Raw genomic sequence first — 17,500 nt, 5'->3', positions numbered from 1 at the left:
TCTGGAGAGCTCTCTCTCTCTCTCTCTGTGTGTGTGTGTGTCTGTGTGTGTCTGTGTGTCTGTGTGTGTGTGGCTGTGTGGCTGTGTGTGCTGTGTGTGTGTCTGTGTCTGTGTGTGTGTCTGTGTCTGTGTGTGTGTGTGTGTGTGTGTGTGTGTGTGTGTGTGTGTGTGTGTGTGTGTGTGTGTGTGTGTGTGTGTGTGTGTGTGTGTGTGTGTGTGTGTGTGTGTGTGTGTGTGTGTGTGTGTGTGTGTGTGTGTATGTGTGGTAATTGGATGAGTTGGCCCCTGTAGTTGGGGCTCTAGTCTCCCCTATACTTGGGTGTAGTAGAGCAGAACTTATCCCTGTCAAGATGTTGGGCTTGGCATGGGCACTGTGTTAACTACTGTCTGAGAGTGGCACTGCAGGAGAGGCTGGCCCGCTGCCAGCTCTGTGTGTCAACCCTGCCAGCCCTGAGTCACGGTACCCATGACCTGCCGCCCATGGCAAGATTAGAGCCCTGCATCATCGCTGACAGGCCAAAACAAGCGAGCGAGCAATGCCAACATTTATTTCTCTCTATTCTCGCTCTTCTCTCTCTCACTCTCTGTCTCTCTGCTCCAACAACTACATGGTCCCACAGCATGGCAGAGTGGCATTCTGGGTAGAAACAAACAGACAACACACCACTTTGCCTCCAGACTTCTGGTCAAACAGGACCATGGTGACTCGTTTGGGCTCTCGATGGTAGGTGCAGTAGTACTTGACCCAGGTTGACACAAAAGAACCTGAGAGAGGGAAGCGAGAGAAGCAGAGAGAAGCAGACAGAGAGGCAGAGAAGAGGCAAAGAGAAAAGCAGAGAGAGAAGCAGAGAGAAAAGCAGAGAGAGAAGCAGAGAGAAAAGCAGAGAGAAGCAGAGAGAAAAGCAGAGAGAGAAGCAGAGAGAAGCAGAGAGAGAAAGAGAGAGAAAAGCAGAGAGAAGCAGAGAGAGAAGCAGAGAGAAAAGCAGAGAGAAAAGAGAGAGAAGCAGAGAGAGAAGAGAGAGAAAAGCAGAGAGAAAAGGAGAGAGAAAAGCAGAGAGAGAAGCAGAGAGAGAAAAGCAGAGAGAAGCAGAGAGAGAAGCAGAGAGAAGCAGAGAGAGGAGAGAGAGAAGAGAGAGAGAGAAAAGGAGAGAGAAAAGCAGAGAGAAGCAGAGAGAGAAGAGAGAGAAGCAGAGAGAGAGAGAGAGAGAAGCAGAGAGAGAAGCAGAGAGAAGCAGAGAGAAAAGCAGAGAGAAGCAGAGACAGTAGCAGAGAGAGAAGCAGAGGGAAAAGCAGAGAGAAGCAGAGAGAAAAGCAGAGAGAAGCAGAGACAGTAGCAGAGAGAGAAGCAGAGGGAAAAGCAGAGAGAAAAGCAGAGAGAAGCAGAGAGAAAAGCAGAGAGAAGCAGAGACAGTAGCAGAGAGAGAAGCAGAGAGAAAAGCAGAGAGAAAAGCAGAGAGAAAAGCAGAGAGAAGCAGAGACAGTAGCAGAGAGAGAAGCAGAGAGAGAAGCAGATAGAAGCAGAGAGAAAAGCAGAGAGAAAAGCAGAGAGAAAAGCAGAGAGAGAAGCAGAGAGAAAAGCAGAGAGAAGCAGAGACAGTAGCAGAGAGAGAAGCAGAGAGAGAAGCAGAGAGAGAAACAGAGAGAAAAGCAGAGAGAAAAGCAGAGACAGTAGCAGAGAGAGAAGCAGAGAGAAAAGCAGAGAGAAAAGCAGAGAGAAAAGCAGAGAGAAGCAGAGACAAAAGCAGAGAGAAAGCAGAGACAGTAGCAGAGAGAGAAGCAGAGAGAGAAGCAGAGAGAGAACCAGAGAGAAAAGCAGAGAGAAAAGCAGAGAGAAAAGCAGAGAGAAGCAGAGACAGTAGCAGAGAGAGAAGCAGAGAGAAGCAGAGAGTGGGGGAGCAATGAAAAAATGGTTTTGGTTACCAAGTTATTACTGCACATGCTCAGTGCCCTTGTCACCTCTTGGAGTCTCATCCTGAATACAGTTACTCTTGTTGTTTCTATGGGGAAATGCAAATCTATTTGTACAACAACACTGGTACTACCTTTCTAAATGGTAAAAAATAAATGACTAAATAGTGATATGATATGTGACCTTATTGCATCATGAGAGAGAGAAAGAACTGTCTGTGTGTGTGTGCTTGTGTGTGTGAGAGTGAGAGACAGTGAGATCGAGAACGAGAAAGGAGTGAGAGAGACAGAGAGCAGGACGGGACCCTCACGTTTCTCCTGTACAAACAGATATCCCTCCATGGTGTCATGGCTGATGCTCTTGTGTTCATGGGGGTTCTCCTTCATCTTCCTCATCAGACACTCCACCTCAGACCGGGTGCTTTCAAAACGGTTCCGCGTCTTAACAGCAGGAGAGGAGACAGAATGATGGAAACATCCCACCTACCATCCTGCATTCTGAGCTATTGACCACTGTCTACAGTTGTTGGGTTAGAGCTATTGACCACTATCTACAGTTGTTGGGTTAGAGCTATTGACCACTGTCTACAGTTGTTGGGTTAGAGCTATTGACCACTATCTACAGTTGTTGGGTTAGAGCTATTGACCACTATCTACAGTTGTTGGGTTAGAGCTATTGACCACTGCTGTCTACAGTTGTTGGGTTAGAGCTATTGACCACTGTCTACAGTTGTTGGGTTAGAGCTATTGACCACTGTCTACAGTTAGAGCTATTGACCACTATCTACAGTTGTTGGGTTAGAGCTATTGACCACTATCTACAGTTGTTGGGTTAGAGCTATTGACCTCTGTCTACAGTTGTTGGGTTAGAGCTATTGACCACTGTCTACAGTTGTTGGGTTAGAGCTATTGACCACTGTCTACAGTTGTTGGGTTAGAGCTATTGACCACTGTCTACAGTTGTTGGGTTAGAGCTAATTACCACTGTCTACAGTTGTTCGGTTAGAGCTATTGACCACTGTCTACAGTTGTTGGGTTAGAGCTATTGACCACTATCTACAGTTGTTGGGTTAGAGCTATTGACCACTGCCTACAGTTGTTGGTTTAGAGCTATTGACCACTGTCTACAGTTGTTGGGTTAGAGCTATTGACCACTGTCTACAGTTGTTGGGTTAGAGCTATTGACCACTGTCTACAGTTGTTGGGTTAGAGCTATTGACCACTGCCTACAGTTGTTGGTTTAGAGCTATTGACCACTGCCTACAGTTGTTGGTTTAGAGCTATTGACCACTGTCTACAGTTGTTGGGTTAGAGCTATTGACCACTGTCTACAGTTGTTGGGTTAGAGCTATTGACCACTGTCTACAGTTGTTGGTTTAGAGCTATTGACCACTGCCTACAGTTGTTGGTTTAGAGCTATTGACCACTGTCTACAGTTGTTGGTTTAGAGCTATTGACCACTGCCTACAGTTGTTGGTTTAGAGCTATTGACCACTGTCTACAGTTGTTGGGTTAGAGCTATTGACCACTGTCTACAGTTGTTGGGTTAGAGCTATTGACCACTGTCTACAGTTGTTGGGTTAGAGCTATTGACTGCTGTCTACAGTTGGAGCTATTGACCGCTGTCTACAGTTGTTGGGTTAGAGCTATTCACCACTGTCTACAGTTGTTGGGTTAGAGCTATTCACCACTGTCTACAGTTGTTGGGTTAGAGCTATTGACCACTATCTACAGTTGTTGGGTTAGAGCTATTGACCACTATCTACAGTTGTTGGGTTAGAGCTATTGACCACTGTCTACAGTTGTTGGGTTAGAGCTATTCACCACTATCTACAGTTGTTGGGTTAGAGCTATTCACCACTGTCTACAGTTGTTGGGTTAGAGCTATTCACCACTATCTACAGTTGTTGGGTTAGAGCTATTGACTGCTGTCTACAGTTGTTGGGTTAGAGCTATTCACCACTATCTACAGTTGTTGGGTTAGAGCTATTCACCACTGTCTACAGTTGTTGGGTTAGAGCTATTGACTGCTGTCTACAGTTGTTGGGTTAGAGCTATTCACCACTATCTACAGTTGTTGGGTTAGAGCTATTCACCACTGTCTACAGTTGTTGGGTTAGAGCTATTGACCACTGCCTACAGTTGTTGGGTTAGAGCTATTGACTGCTGTCTACAGTTGTTGGGTTAGAGCTATTGACCACTATCTACAGTTGTTGGGTTAGAGCTATTGACCACTATCTACAGTTGTTGGGTTAGAGCTATTGACCACTGTCTACAGTTGTTGGGTTAGAGCTATTGACCACTGTCTACAGTTGTTGGGTTAGAGCTATTCACCACTATCTACAGTTGTTGGGTTAGAGCTATTGACCACTGCCTACAGTTGTTGGGTTAGAGCTATTGACTGCTGTCTACAGTTGTTGGGTTAGAGCTATTGACCACTATCTACAGTTGTTGGGTTAGAGCTATTGACCACTATCTACAGTTGTTGGGTTAGAGCTATTGACCACTATCTACAGTTGTTGGGTTAGAGCTATTGACCACTGCCTACAGTTGTTGGGTTAGAGCTATTGACTGCTGTCTACAGTTGTTGGGTTAGAGCTATTGACCACTATCTACAGTTGTTGGGTTAGAGCTATTGACCACTATCTACAGTTGTTGGGTTAGAGCTATTGACCACTATCTACAGTTGTTGGGTTAGAGCTATTGACCACTGTCTACAGTTGTTGGGTTAGAGCTATTGACCACTATCTACAGTTGTTGGGTTAGAGCTATTGACTGCTGTCTACAGTTGTTGGGTTAGAGCTATGGGTTGGCAAAAGATGAAATATGATCAGCACCCCATGCCTGTAATGTATGGCATTAACATGCATCTTACATTCTGAATGCTGATGGTGAGGTCTGTCTTGAAGTGGTTGAAGTCTTTGGCCAGCTCGTACCCATGGTGGTAGTAAGTAAACAGCCCTTGAAGGAATGCCAGCAACTAGAATTCATGTAGAGGATGACAGGGAAAGGAAACACGGTTGAGAAACATTCCTCTCAACTCAATTAAATGAAATCAACCAAATCTACTCAAATTTGCTTTCAAAGGTACTTGTTGTCAGCTACATTCTAAAGCTACATATGTAGGATCTTAATTTGATTACCCTGTTGCAGGAGAACTTTCCTGAAATGCAGGAAATTGAAGTGTATTCTGGGTTAAAAAAAGCTTTTTGAAGTTAGTCATTTCCACTTTGAAAATTCAGACTTGATTTTTCCTGAGGAGAAATGTATCAACCCCATACAAATATGTCTGTTAATTATAATCCACATACTGTAATAATTCACATGTCCTGTTGCAGCAGCATTATTTTCCTGCGGTAGTAAACTGGCTGAAATTAAGATCTTACATCTGGACACGTATCTACATTGTGAAGACAGTGTGTTTCATAGAGATGAGGTGATTGAGCATGAAAGTTGTATAGACTAAAGTAACTGTAGAACAGTAACAAGCATATCGCTACACTTGCAATAACATCTGCTAAACACGTGTATGTGACCAATAAAAGTTTATTTGATTTGAGTTGGACAGTAACAGTAGTGAAGTAGTACAGTAGTACAGTAACAGCAGTTACAGTAGTAGACAAAAACAGTAGTCACCGTAGTAAAGTAACAGTAGTAACAGTAGAACAGTAACAGTAGTACAGTAACAGCAGTTACAGTAGTAGAAAAAAACAGTAGTCACCGTAGTAAAGTAACAGTAGTAACAGTAGAACAGTAACAGTAGAACAGTAACAGTAGAATAGTAAGAACAGTAACAGTAGAACAGTAACAGTAGAACAGTAACAGTAGAACAGTAACAGTAGAACAGTAAGAACAGTAACAGTAGAACAGTAACAGTAGAACAGTAACAGTAGAATAGTAACAACAGTAACAGTAACAGTAACAGTAGAATAGTAACAGTAGAACAGTAACAGTAGAACAGTAACAGTAGAATGGTAAGAACAGTAACAGTAGAACAGTAACAGTAGAATAGTAACAATAGAACAGTAACAGTAGAACAGTAACAGTAGAACAGTAACAGTAGTACAATAGCAGTAGTAACAGTAGAACAGTAACAGTAGAACAGTAACAGTAGAACAGTAACAATAGAACAGTAACAGTAGAACAGTAACAGTAGAACAGTAACAGTAGTACAATAGCAGTAGTAACAGTAGAACAGTAACAGTAGAACAGTAACAGTAGAACAGTAACAGTAGAACAGTAAGAACAGTAACAGTAGAACAGTAACAGTAGAACAGGAACAGTAGAACAGTAACAGTAGAATAGTAAGAACAGTAACAGTAGAACAGTAACAGTAGAACAGTAACAGTAGTAACAGTAGAACAGTAACAGTAGAACAGGAACCAAAGAACAGTAACAGTAGAACAGTAACAGTAGTACAGTAACAGTAGAACAGTAACAGTAGAACAGTAACAGTAGAACAGTAGTAACAGTAGTACAGTAGAACAGTAACAGTAGAACAGTAACAGTAGTACAGTAACAGTAGAACAGTAGAACAGTAACAGTAGAACAGGAACCATAGAACAGTAACAGTAGTATAGTAACAGTAGGACAGTCACAGTAGAACAGTAACAGTAGAACAGTAGAACAGTAACAGTAGAACAGTAACAGTAGAACAGTAACAGTAGTATAGTAACAGTAGAACAGTAACAGTAGAACAGTAGAACAGTAACAGTAGAACAGTCACAGTAGAACAGTAACAGTAGAACAGTAGAACAGTAACAGTAGAACAGTAACAGTAGTACAGTAACAGTAGTATAGTAACAGTAGAACAGTAACAGTAGAACAGTAGAACAGTAACAGTAGAACAGTAACAGTAGAACAGTAACAGTAGAACAGTAACAGTAGTATAGTAACAGTAGAACAGTAACAGTAGAACAGTAGAACAGTAACAATAACAGTAGTATAGTAACAGTAGAACAGTAACAGTAGAACAGTAACAGTAGAACAGTAACAGTAGTACAGTAACAGTAGAACAGTAACAGTAGTATAGTAACAGTAAAACAGTAACAGTAGAACAGTAACAGTAGAACAGTAACAGTAGTATAGTAACAGTAGAACAGTAGTATAGTAACAGTAGAACAGTAACAGTAGAACAGTAACAGTAGAACAGTAACAGTAGTATAGTAACAGTAGAACAGTAACAGTAGAACAGTAACAGTAGAACAGTAACAGTAGAACAGTAACAGTAGTACAGTAACAGTAGAACAGTAACAGTAGAACAGTAACAACGGTAACAGTAGAACAGTAACAGTAGAACAGTAGAACAGTAACAGTAGAACAGTAACAGTAGAACAGTAACAGTAGAACAGTAACAGTAGTATAGTAACAACAGTAACAGTAGAACAGTAACAGTAGTATAGTAACAACAGTAACAGTAGAACAGTAACAGTAGAACAGTAACAGTAGTATAGTAACAACAGTAACAGTAGAACAGTAACAGTAGAACAGTAACAGTAGAACAGTAACAGTAGTACAGTAACAGTAGTATAGTAACAGTAGAACAGTAACAGTAGAACAGTAACAGTAGAACAGTAACAGTAGTATAGTAACAACAGTAACAGTAGAACAGTAACAGTAGAACAGTAACAGTAGAACAGTAGAACAGTAACAGTAGAACAGTAACAGTAGAACAGTAACAGTAGTATAGTAACAACAGTAACAGTAGAACAGTAACAGTAGAACAGTAGAACAGTAACAGTAGAACAGTAACAGTAGAACAGTAACAGTAGAACAGTAACAGTAGTATAGTAACAACAGTAACAGTAGAACAGTAACAGTAGAACAGTAACAGTAGAACAGTAGAACAGTAACAGTAGAACAGTAACAGTAGAACAGTAGAACAGTCACAATCGTAGGGTTGCAAAACTCCAGTACCTTTCCCCAAATCCCAGGTTTTCCAGACATCCTGGTTGGAAGGTTCAGGAGGGAATAAGCAGAAAATACGTCTTCCAACCAGGATTTCTGAGAAACCTGGACGTTTTGGGAAAGGTGCTAGAGTTATGCAACCCTAAGCAGTATACAGTAAAAGACAGCAGATGCTGAGGACGGTTGGCATTCTCACTCACCGGCTCTACGAAGTCAAACATCTTCCTCTCCTGGACTTCCTGCACCTTGAACACATACTCCAGAGACACCTCATAGAAATGCTGCCGCACGTGGTCCACCTGACTGTCTGCCTGCACAACACACACATGACTCTGTTGGAACTAACGTTCAGGACACACACATCACCTCAGGATTGAAGTGAGACAACTCACAAACACATGAACACTTAAAGGTAAACATGGACCTACTGCAGCAAGCGAAAGGTGTGTGCTTACTGCATGGAAACATGGACCTACTGCAGCAAGGGAAAGGTGTGTGCTTACTGCATGGAAACATGGACCTACTGCAGCAAGGGAAAGGTGTGTGCTTACTGCATGGAAACATGGACCTACTGCAGCAAGGGAAAGGTGTGTGCTTACTGCATGGAAACATGGACCTACTGCAGCAAGGGAAAGGTGTGTGCTTACTGCATGGAAACATGGACCTACTGCAGCAAGGGAAAGGTGTGTGCTTACTGCATGGAAACATGGACCTACTGCAGCAAGGGAAAGGTGTGTGCTTACTGCATGGAAACATGGACCTACTGCAGCAAGGGAAAGGTGTGTGCTTACTTCATGGAAACATGGACCTACTGCAGCAAGGGAAAGGTGTGTGCTTACTGCATGGAAACATGGACCTACTGCAGCAAGGGAAAGGTGTGTGCTTACTGCATGGAAACATGGACCTACTGCAGCAAGGGAAAGGTGTGTGCTTACTGCATGGAAACATGGACCTACTGCAGCAAGGGAAGGGTGTGTGCTTACTGCATGGAAACATGGACCTACTGCAGCAAGGGAAAGGTGTGTGCTTACTGCATGGAAACATGGACCTACTGCAGCAAGGGAAAGGTGTGTGCTTACTTCATGGAAACATGGACCTACTGCAGCAAGGGAAAGGTGTGTGCTTACTGCATGGAAACATGGACCTACTGCAGCAAGGGAAAGGTGTGTGCTTACTTCATGGAAACATGGACCTACTGCAGCAAGGGAAAGGTGTGTGCTTACTTCATGGAAACATGGACCTACTGCAGCAAGGGAAAGGTGTGTGCTTACTTCATGGAAACATGGACCTACTGCAGCAAGGGAAAGGTGTGTGCTCACTGCATGGAAACATGGACCTACTGCAGCAAGGGAAAGGTGTGTGCTTACTGCATGGAAACATGGACCTACTGCAGCAAGGGAAAGGTGTGTGCTTACTTCATGGAAACATGGACCTACTGCAGCAAGGGAAAGGTGTGTGCTTACTGCATGGAAACATGGACCTACTGCAGCAAGGGAAAGTTGTGTGCTTACTTCATGGAAACATGGACCTACTGCAGCAAGAGAAAGGTGTGTGCTTACTGCATGGAAACATGGACCTACTGCAGCAAGGGAAAGGTGTGTGCTTACTGCATGGAAACATGGACCTACTGCAGCAAGAGAAAGGTGTGTGCTTACTGCATGGAAACATGGACCTACTGCAGCAAGGGAAAGGTGTGTGCTTACTGCATGGAAACATGGACCTACTGCAGCAAGGGAAAGGTGTGTGCTTACTGCATGGAAACATGGACCTACTGCAGCAAGGGAAAGGTGTGTGCTTACTTCATGGAAACATGGACCTACTGCAGCAAGGGAAAGGTGTGTGCTTACTTCATGGAAACATGGACCTACTGCAGCAAGGGAAAGGTGTGTGCTTACTGCATGGAAACATGGACCTACTGCAGCAAGGGAAAGGTGTGTGCTTACTTCATGGAAACATGGACCTACTGCAGCAAGGGAAAGGTGTGTGCTTACTGCATGGAAACATGGACCTACTGCAGCAAGGGAAAGGTGTGTGCTTACTACATGGAAACATGGACCTACTGCAGCAAGGGAAAGGTGTGTGCTTACTGCATGGAAACATGGACCTACTGCAGCAAGGGAAAGGTGTGTGCTTACTGCATGGAAACATGGACCTACTGCAGCAAGGGAAAGGTGTGTGCTTACTTCATGGAAACATGGACCTACTGCAGCAAGGGAAAGGTGTGTGCTTACTTCATGGAGATGTGCTTCTTTCTTCTTTGCTGATAGACTCAGGTGCTTCTCCAGTACAGCACAGTACTTCTCTGTCTCTTTGTCATATTTCTTCTTGGCTTCCTGTGAGACATCAGTAAAAAGGTCACCGTCACTTTGTTTCCTCTAAAGTCCGGACACCACACACAGCAATGTGTATTTTTAATTAACCAGGAAGCCCAATTGAGGTCAGAAGACCTCCTTCTTAAAGGAGACCTCTGTATCAGACATATGGCCCATTTCCAAAAATGATTTAACCCGGTGTTATACCCAAAAGACTCAGACTTGTTCTGTTTCAATCTACGCGGGCCAGCACTCATGCTTTACTGGCCCGTGGCTCCAATGGACTTGTCTCACTTGGGGCCAAAGCCAAGCCACTGGTACTGCAGCTTTAATTCACATAACAATGGCTAACTGTGAACCTTAACACCTTCTCACAAAGCAACTGTTTTGATTATGCAGGGTTGTTAATTCTGCTCTTTACAAGTTCTCACTGTCAGCCCCAGCTATGGAAACACAATGCCCCTAGTATATCATAAGGGTGTATACACTAGTGTAACACTGGTGTTACAGTCAAAAAGCAGCAATAGATCTCTGTTTTGGCATCATCACTGCTACACTCTTAGATAAATGGGTGCTATCTAGAACCTGAGAGGATTCTTCAGCTGTCCTCATAGGAGAAACCTTTGAAGAACCACGTTTGGTTCCAGGTGGAAACCTTTCGGGTTCCATGTAGAATCCTTTCCACAGACGGTTCTACATGGAACCCAAAAGGGTTCTACCTGGAACCAAAATGATTCTCCTATGGGGACAGCCGAAGAACTCTTTTGGATCCCTTTTTCTGAGTGTAGCTTCCAGCAGAACATCATTTCCCAGGAGTCCTGGGTATTATCGGTATGTCCAGAGCTCAGCTTCAGCGACAAACCAGGAAGCACATGTTGTGAGACACGGGTTGAAATCACAAGTCCTCTAGGGCTGCTGAAACCAACAGAGACAGCTCACAGCTGGTGGGAAAACAATCGACCACTTTATACCGAACCTCTGGTATTGAGGTCATCCACAGACAGACATACAGACATAACAGGGTGTGTCAGTACTAACACACAGTACAGTACTCATCACCCTGGGGCACATTGACTGTGTCCACACCTGCTACTGAGTGATGTCATCATCCCTGTCCACCCAGTCACATGACCCAGCTTTTCAAAACCAGCCAGTTTCCACAGGAAGTAGAACCAATCAACCCTCCTCAGAAAAGAATGACCACAACAGCTGCTCAACACATCACTTCGAAGCATCATAATATAGAAAACTAAAGTCATTCTTTTAGCTGTAACCCTTCATCATAAATGTACCTGCATCATGGCTGTTATACACTTTTGACATGTTTCAAGGCCGTGCTATCCGGGATCCTTGGGATGTCCCTATCCCCCATTGAAGTTGACATTTTGAATGGTTAAGGTTAGGTACGGGTTATGGTTAAGATTAAAGTTAGGGTAGGGTTAGGGTTTAGATTAAGGTTAGGGTAGGGTTAGGGTTTAGATTAAGGTTAGGGTAGGGTTACGTTTCAGGGTAGGGACTTCCCAAGGATCCCGGAGAGAACTGACCTACGTTTCAATGTAGGCTTTTTGAGTTAAAGTATCCTTCAAACACTCAATTATTCTTCAAACATTCAATTAACATACAAATCCTTCTAACTTAGACTTCATGGTGTGAAGTACATTCACAAAGTTAAATCAATTTAATATCACTCTCAATATGATGTCTGTTACCTTTCTTCATTAACAATCAACCAGCTAAATCCTGATAAAACCCTTCATGTAATTACCATTATTGGCCAGGTGGAGGCAGTGTCTTATCGCATACGACCTGTCAGCTCTGGCAGGCAGAGCTAAGAGCAATTTAGACACACTGAGGTAGTGTAGGGAGATCTCTGAATGTGGTCATCAATGGTGATTTAATAGAGGACTGCTCCTCCCTGCAGTGCATACATTACATAGTCTACCCTACAAACATATAACTTGTACAATTGAAGTCGGAAGTTTACATACATCTTAGCCAAATACATTTAAACTTTGTTTTTCACAAATCCTGACATTTAATCCTAGTAAACATTCTGTCTTAGGTCAGTTAGGATCACCACTTTATTTTAAGAATGTGAAATGTCAGAATAATAGTAGACAGAATGATTTATTATTTCTTTCATCACGTTCCCAGTGGGTCAGAAGTTTATATACACTCAATTAGTATTTGGTAGCATTGCCTTTAAATTGTTTATCTAGCGTCAAACATTTCAGGTAGCCCTTCACAAGCTTCCCATAATAAGTTGGTTGAATTTGTGACACATTCTTCCAGATAAAGCTGGAGTAACTGAGTCAGGTTTGTAGGCCTCCTTGCTCCCACAGCTTTTTCAGTTATACCCACAGATGTTCTATAGGATTGAAGTCAGGGCTTGTGATGGCCACTCCAATACCTTGACTTTGTTGTCCTTAAGCCATTTTGCCACAACTTTGGAAGTGTGCTCTTGGGGTCATTGTCCATTTGGAAGACCCATTTGCGACCAAGCTTTAACTTTCTGATTGATGTCTTGAGATGTTGCTTTAATATATCCACATAATTTTCCTTATTTTGTGAAGTGCACCAGTCCCTCCTGCAGCAAAGCACCCCCACAACATGATGCTGCCAGCCCCGTGCTTCACGGTTGGGATGGTGTTCTTCGGCTTGCAAGCCTCCCACTTTCTCCTCCAAACACAACGATGGTCATTATGGCCAAACAGTTATATTTTTGTTTCATCAGACCAGAGGACATTTCTCCAAAAATTACGATCTTTGTCCTCATGTGCAGTTGCAAACCGTAGTCTGGCTTTTTTTATGGCGGTTTTGGAGCAGTGGCTGAGCGGCCTTTCAGCAAGGCCTGAACTTCCTTGCTGAGCGTCTTTTCAGGTTATGTCAATATAGGACTCGTTTTACTGTGGATATAGATACTTTTGTACCCGTTTCCTCCAGCATCTTCACATGGTCCTTTGTTGTTGTTCTGGGATTGATTTGCACTTTTCGCTTCAAAGTACGTTCATCTCTAGGAGACAGAACGTGTCTCATTCCTGAGCATTATGATGGCTGTGTGGTCCCATGGTGTTTATACTTGCGTACTATTGTTTGCACAGATGAGCGTGGTAACTTCAGGCGTTTGGAAATTGCTCCCAAGGATGAACCAGACTTGTGGAGGTCTGCACTTTCTTTTCTGAGGTCTTGGCGATTTCTTTTGATTTTCCCATGATGTCAAGCAAAGAGGCACTGAGTTTGAAGGTAGGCCTTGAAATACATCCACATGTACACCTCCAATTGACTCAAATGATGTCAATTAGCCTATCAGAAGCTTCTAAAGCCATGATATAATTTTCTGGAATTTTCCAAGCTGTTTAAACTTCTTAGGGCTGCAATTCCATTAACGGGATCGATATGAAAACAGCCAGTGAAAGTGCAGGGCACCAACGCCAGGGTAGTGGGTTCGATCCCCGGGACCACCCATACGTAGAATGTATGCACACATGACTGTAAGTCGCTTTGGATAAAAGCGTCTGCTAAATGGCATATATTACAATATTATTATATTACAAATTCAAAACAACATAAATCTAATTAAAATTCCTCAAACATACATGTATTTTATACCATTTTAAAGGTAATCTTGTTGTTAATCCCACCACAGTGTCCGATTTCAAATAGGCTTTACAGCGAAAGCACCACAAACAATTATGTTAGGTCACCACCAACTCACAGAAAAATTCTGCTATTTTTCCAGCCAAAGAGAGGAGTCACAAAAAGCACAAATAGAGATAAAATGAATCACTAACCTTTGATTATCTTCATCAGATGACACTCATAGGACTTCATGTTACACAATACATGTATGTTTTGTTTGATAAAGTTCATATTTATATAAAATAATCTCAGTATACATTGGCATTGTTCACTAGTTCCAAAAACACCCGGTGATATTGCAGAGAGCCACATCATTTTACAGAAATACTCATTATAAATGTTGATAAATACAATTGTTAGACAGGGAAATATAGATATACCTCTCCTTAATGAAACCACTGTGTCAGATTTCAAAAAAACTTTACGGAAAAAGCAAACCATGCAATAATATGAGACGATGCTCAGAAAAAAATTATAATTATCCGCTAAATTGGAGTCAACAAAAATCAGAAATAACATTATAAATATTCCCTTACCTTTGACGATCTCTATCAGAATGCACTCCCAGGTGTCCTAGTTCCACAATAAATGCTTGATTTGTTCGATAATCTCCATTATTTATGTCCAAGTAGCTACTTTTGTTTGCGTGTTTAGTACACAATTCCAAACGCTCGTGCAGATCCAGGCGAACGTCGGACGAAAACTTCAAAAAGTTATATTACAGGTCAAAGAAACTTGTCAAACTAAGTATAGAATCAATCTTTATGATGTTGTTATCATAAATCTTCAATAATATTCCAACCGGAGAATTCCATTGTCTGTAGAAATACTCAAACAGCTCCCATCCGGCTCCACAACACTGTAGAAGCCTCATTCCATTTTCTAAAGACGGTTGACATCTAGTGGAAGCCTTAGGAAGTGCAACATAACCAATATCCCATTGTGTATTCAATAGGGGCTGGGTTGAAAATCAACCAACCTCCGATTTCACACTTTCTGTTTGGATTTCCTCTCAGGTTTTTGCCATATGAGTCCTGTTATAATCACAGACATCATTCAAACAGTTTTAGAAACTTCAGAGTGTTTTCTATCCAATACTAATAATAATATGCATATACAGTATTAGCAACTGGGACTGAGGAGCAGGCCGTTTACTCTGGGCACCTTTCATCCAAGCTACTCAATACTGCCCCTGCAGCCATAAGAAGTCAGGCACAGTCAGCTTAGTGTATGTAAACTTCTAAACTTGTGATACAGAGAATAATAAGTTAAATAACCTGTCTGTAAAAAATTGTTGGAAAAATGACTTGTGTCATGCACAAAGTAGATGTCCTAACCGACTTGCCAAAACTATAGTTTGTTAACAAGAAATATGTGGAGTGGTTAAAAAACTAGTTTTAATGACTCCAACCTAAGTGTATGTAAACTTCCAACTTCAACTGTATGCAGTGGAATCAGCACAACCAGGACTAAGTCAGTTACCTGCCAACCTGAAGGGGAAACGGATCTTATCTGAGTGATCATTTCCTAACACTCAGTGGATACGTTCAAATGGAACAGACAAATATGTTGTTTTTTTGTCTTTCAAGGCTAAACAGGGATTATAAAATGGCTACATGACCCAATAAGGATTATAAATCCCCTCATAATCTACGAGGGATTAACAGGACCCTTAGTGGGGGGGGGGGGGGGGTCCCCCAATAGTGTGCAACTGCAACCAGCAATTCGGGGCTTTTCTGCACCCCTTGAGCATCCCATTGGTTCCTTCATGAACACCCCCCCCTCTCTTTGCATCCTATTGGTTCATGCATTGCTATTTAGCTAGATAGCACATGGGGTAGCCCCTGCCTCCCGCCATCTGTGTACAAGAGAAAACCTTACCCGACAGGCATGACCAAAAGACACTGTCTACCAGTTGTTCCTGCCTCCCGCTAGCACAGCAGGTGGGAGGCTGGGGCAATACCATGGTTACCGACACAGAGTATTTGCTAGTTAGCAAGCCAGCACACAGTGTCGCTCCCGTCTGCTATGTACCAGAGTAATCCTTAGGACTAGCTGGCTAAACTAGCACAGTTTCCTTCGATCCTGTCTGCGGAACAGCTGCCCTCGCAGTTATTATCAGAACTGCGGGAAAACAGTGCCCATCTTCGGTAGGGTTTATAGGCTGCTGGCATTCAATGGTATTGTGCATTAACGCCATCTACTGTACCGGAGTGCCCCCACCTCCCACCTGTCCTAACTAAAAAAAAAAAGTAATATAAATATTAGTATGCAGGAAAGCCCCTTATTGTGGGCCTCAATTTCACCCTTCTCGGGGGTCCAGTCATAATATATCCTTACCTTGGCAGCACTGATCTGCTCCTTCCGGAAGCGCTCCAGCGGCATGATCAGCACATCATTGGCATTTTCAATCTGAGCAGAGATGCAGCGATCAGTCACAACACAGCTGATCACACAGGACCTCACAATTCTGTTACATTACAGCTTTATTCTAAAATTGAATAAATAGTTTTTTTCCCTCATCAATTTACACATAACACCCTATAATGACAAAGCAAAAACTGTTTTTTAGGAGTGCAAATTTACTAACAACAAAAAAACATTTACATAAGTATTCAGACCCTTTACTCAGTACTTTGTTGAAGCAGTAACTACAGCCTCCAGTCTTCTTGGGTATGATTCTCCAGCTCTGTCAGGTGATGCTACAGGCTTGGCACACCTGCATTTGGGGAGTTTCTCAAATTATCCTCTGGTGATATTCTTATGCTCTGTCAGGTGATGCTACAGGCTTGGGGAGTTTCCTGCATTTGGGGAGTTTCTCAAATTATCCTCTGGTGATATTTTTAAGCTCTGTCAGGTTGAATGGGGAGTGTTGCTGCACAGCTAATTTGAGATCTCTCCAGAGATATTCAAATCAGGTTCAAGTCCGGGCTCTGGCTGGGTCACTCAAGGACATTCAGAGACTCCTGCAGCCACTCCTGCATTGTATTTCTTAGCTGTATGCTTAGTGTCATTGTCCTGTTGGAAGGTGAACCTTCGCCCCAGTCTGAGGTCCTAAGCACTCTTGAGCAGGTTTTCATCAAGGACCTCTCTGTACTTTGCTCCGCTCATCTTTCCATCAATCTTGACTAGTCTCTCAGTCCTTGCCACTGAAAAACATCCCCACAGCATGATTCTGCCACCACCATGCTTCACGGTAGGGATGGTGCCAGGATTCCTCCAGATGTGACGTTTCCATTCAGGCCAAAGAGTTCAATCTTGGTTTCGTCAGACCAGAGCATCTAGTTTCTCATTGTCTCAGAGTCTTTAGGTGCCTTTTGGAAAGCTCCAAGTGGGCTGTCATGTGCCTTTTACTGAGGAGTGGCTTCCGTCTGGCCACTATACCATAAAGGCCTGATTGGTGGAGTGCTGCAGAGATGGTTGTCTTTCTGGAAGGTTCTCCCATTTCCACAGAGGAACTCTAGAACTCTGTCAAAGTGACTATCAGGTTCTTGGTCACCTCCCTGACGAAGGCCCTTCTACCCCATTTGCTCAGTTTGGCTGGGCGACCAGCTCTAGGAAGAGTCTTAGTGGTTCCAAACTTCTTCCATTTAAGAATGATGGAGGCCACTGTGTTCTTGGGGACCTTCAATGCTGCAGACATTTGTTGGTACCCTTTTCCATATCTGTGCCTCGACACAATCCTGTCTTGGAGCTCTACGGACAAATCCTTCGACCTCATGGCTTGGTTTTTG

The 17,500-nt window shown here is 42.9% G+C and overlaps 1 protein-coding gene across 3 annotated transcripts in view; it reads right to left on the bottom strand.

The window, feature by feature from the left end:
* Positions 1-17,500, bottom strand: part of LOC124014129 (rho GTPase-activating protein 26-like) — a 173,781-nt gene that overhangs the window by 78,924 nt on the left and 77,357 nt on the right. For all 3 annotated transcript variants that reach the window (XM_046328875.1, XM_046328882.1, XM_046328866.1), the window contains exons 4-9: positions 16,107-16,178; positions 10,047-10,148; positions 8,016-8,126; positions 4,784-4,888; positions 2,220-2,349; positions 665-765 (exon numbers count right to left, since the gene is read on the bottom strand). In XM_046328875.1, the coding sequence (XP_046184831.1) occupies positions 665-765; positions 2,220-2,349; positions 4,784-4,888; positions 8,016-8,126; positions 10,047-10,148; positions 16,107-16,178 (621 nt within the window). The remainder of the gene's footprint in view (positions 1-664; positions 766-2,219; positions 2,350-4,783; positions 4,889-8,015; positions 8,127-10,046; positions 10,149-16,106; positions 16,179-17,500) is intronic.

The sequence above is a fragment of the Oncorhynchus gorbuscha genome, linkage group LG02, assembly GCF_021184085.1.
Source record: "Oncorhynchus gorbuscha isolate QuinsamMale2020 ecotype Even-year linkage group LG02, OgorEven_v1.0, whole genome shotgun sequence".
In the NCBI taxonomy this organism is placed as follows: Eukaryota; Metazoa; Chordata; class Actinopteri; order Salmoniformes; family Salmonidae; genus Oncorhynchus; species Oncorhynchus gorbuscha.
Note: the sequence above shows the minus strand (reverse complement) of the source record. Positions and strands in the feature narration are given on the sequence as shown.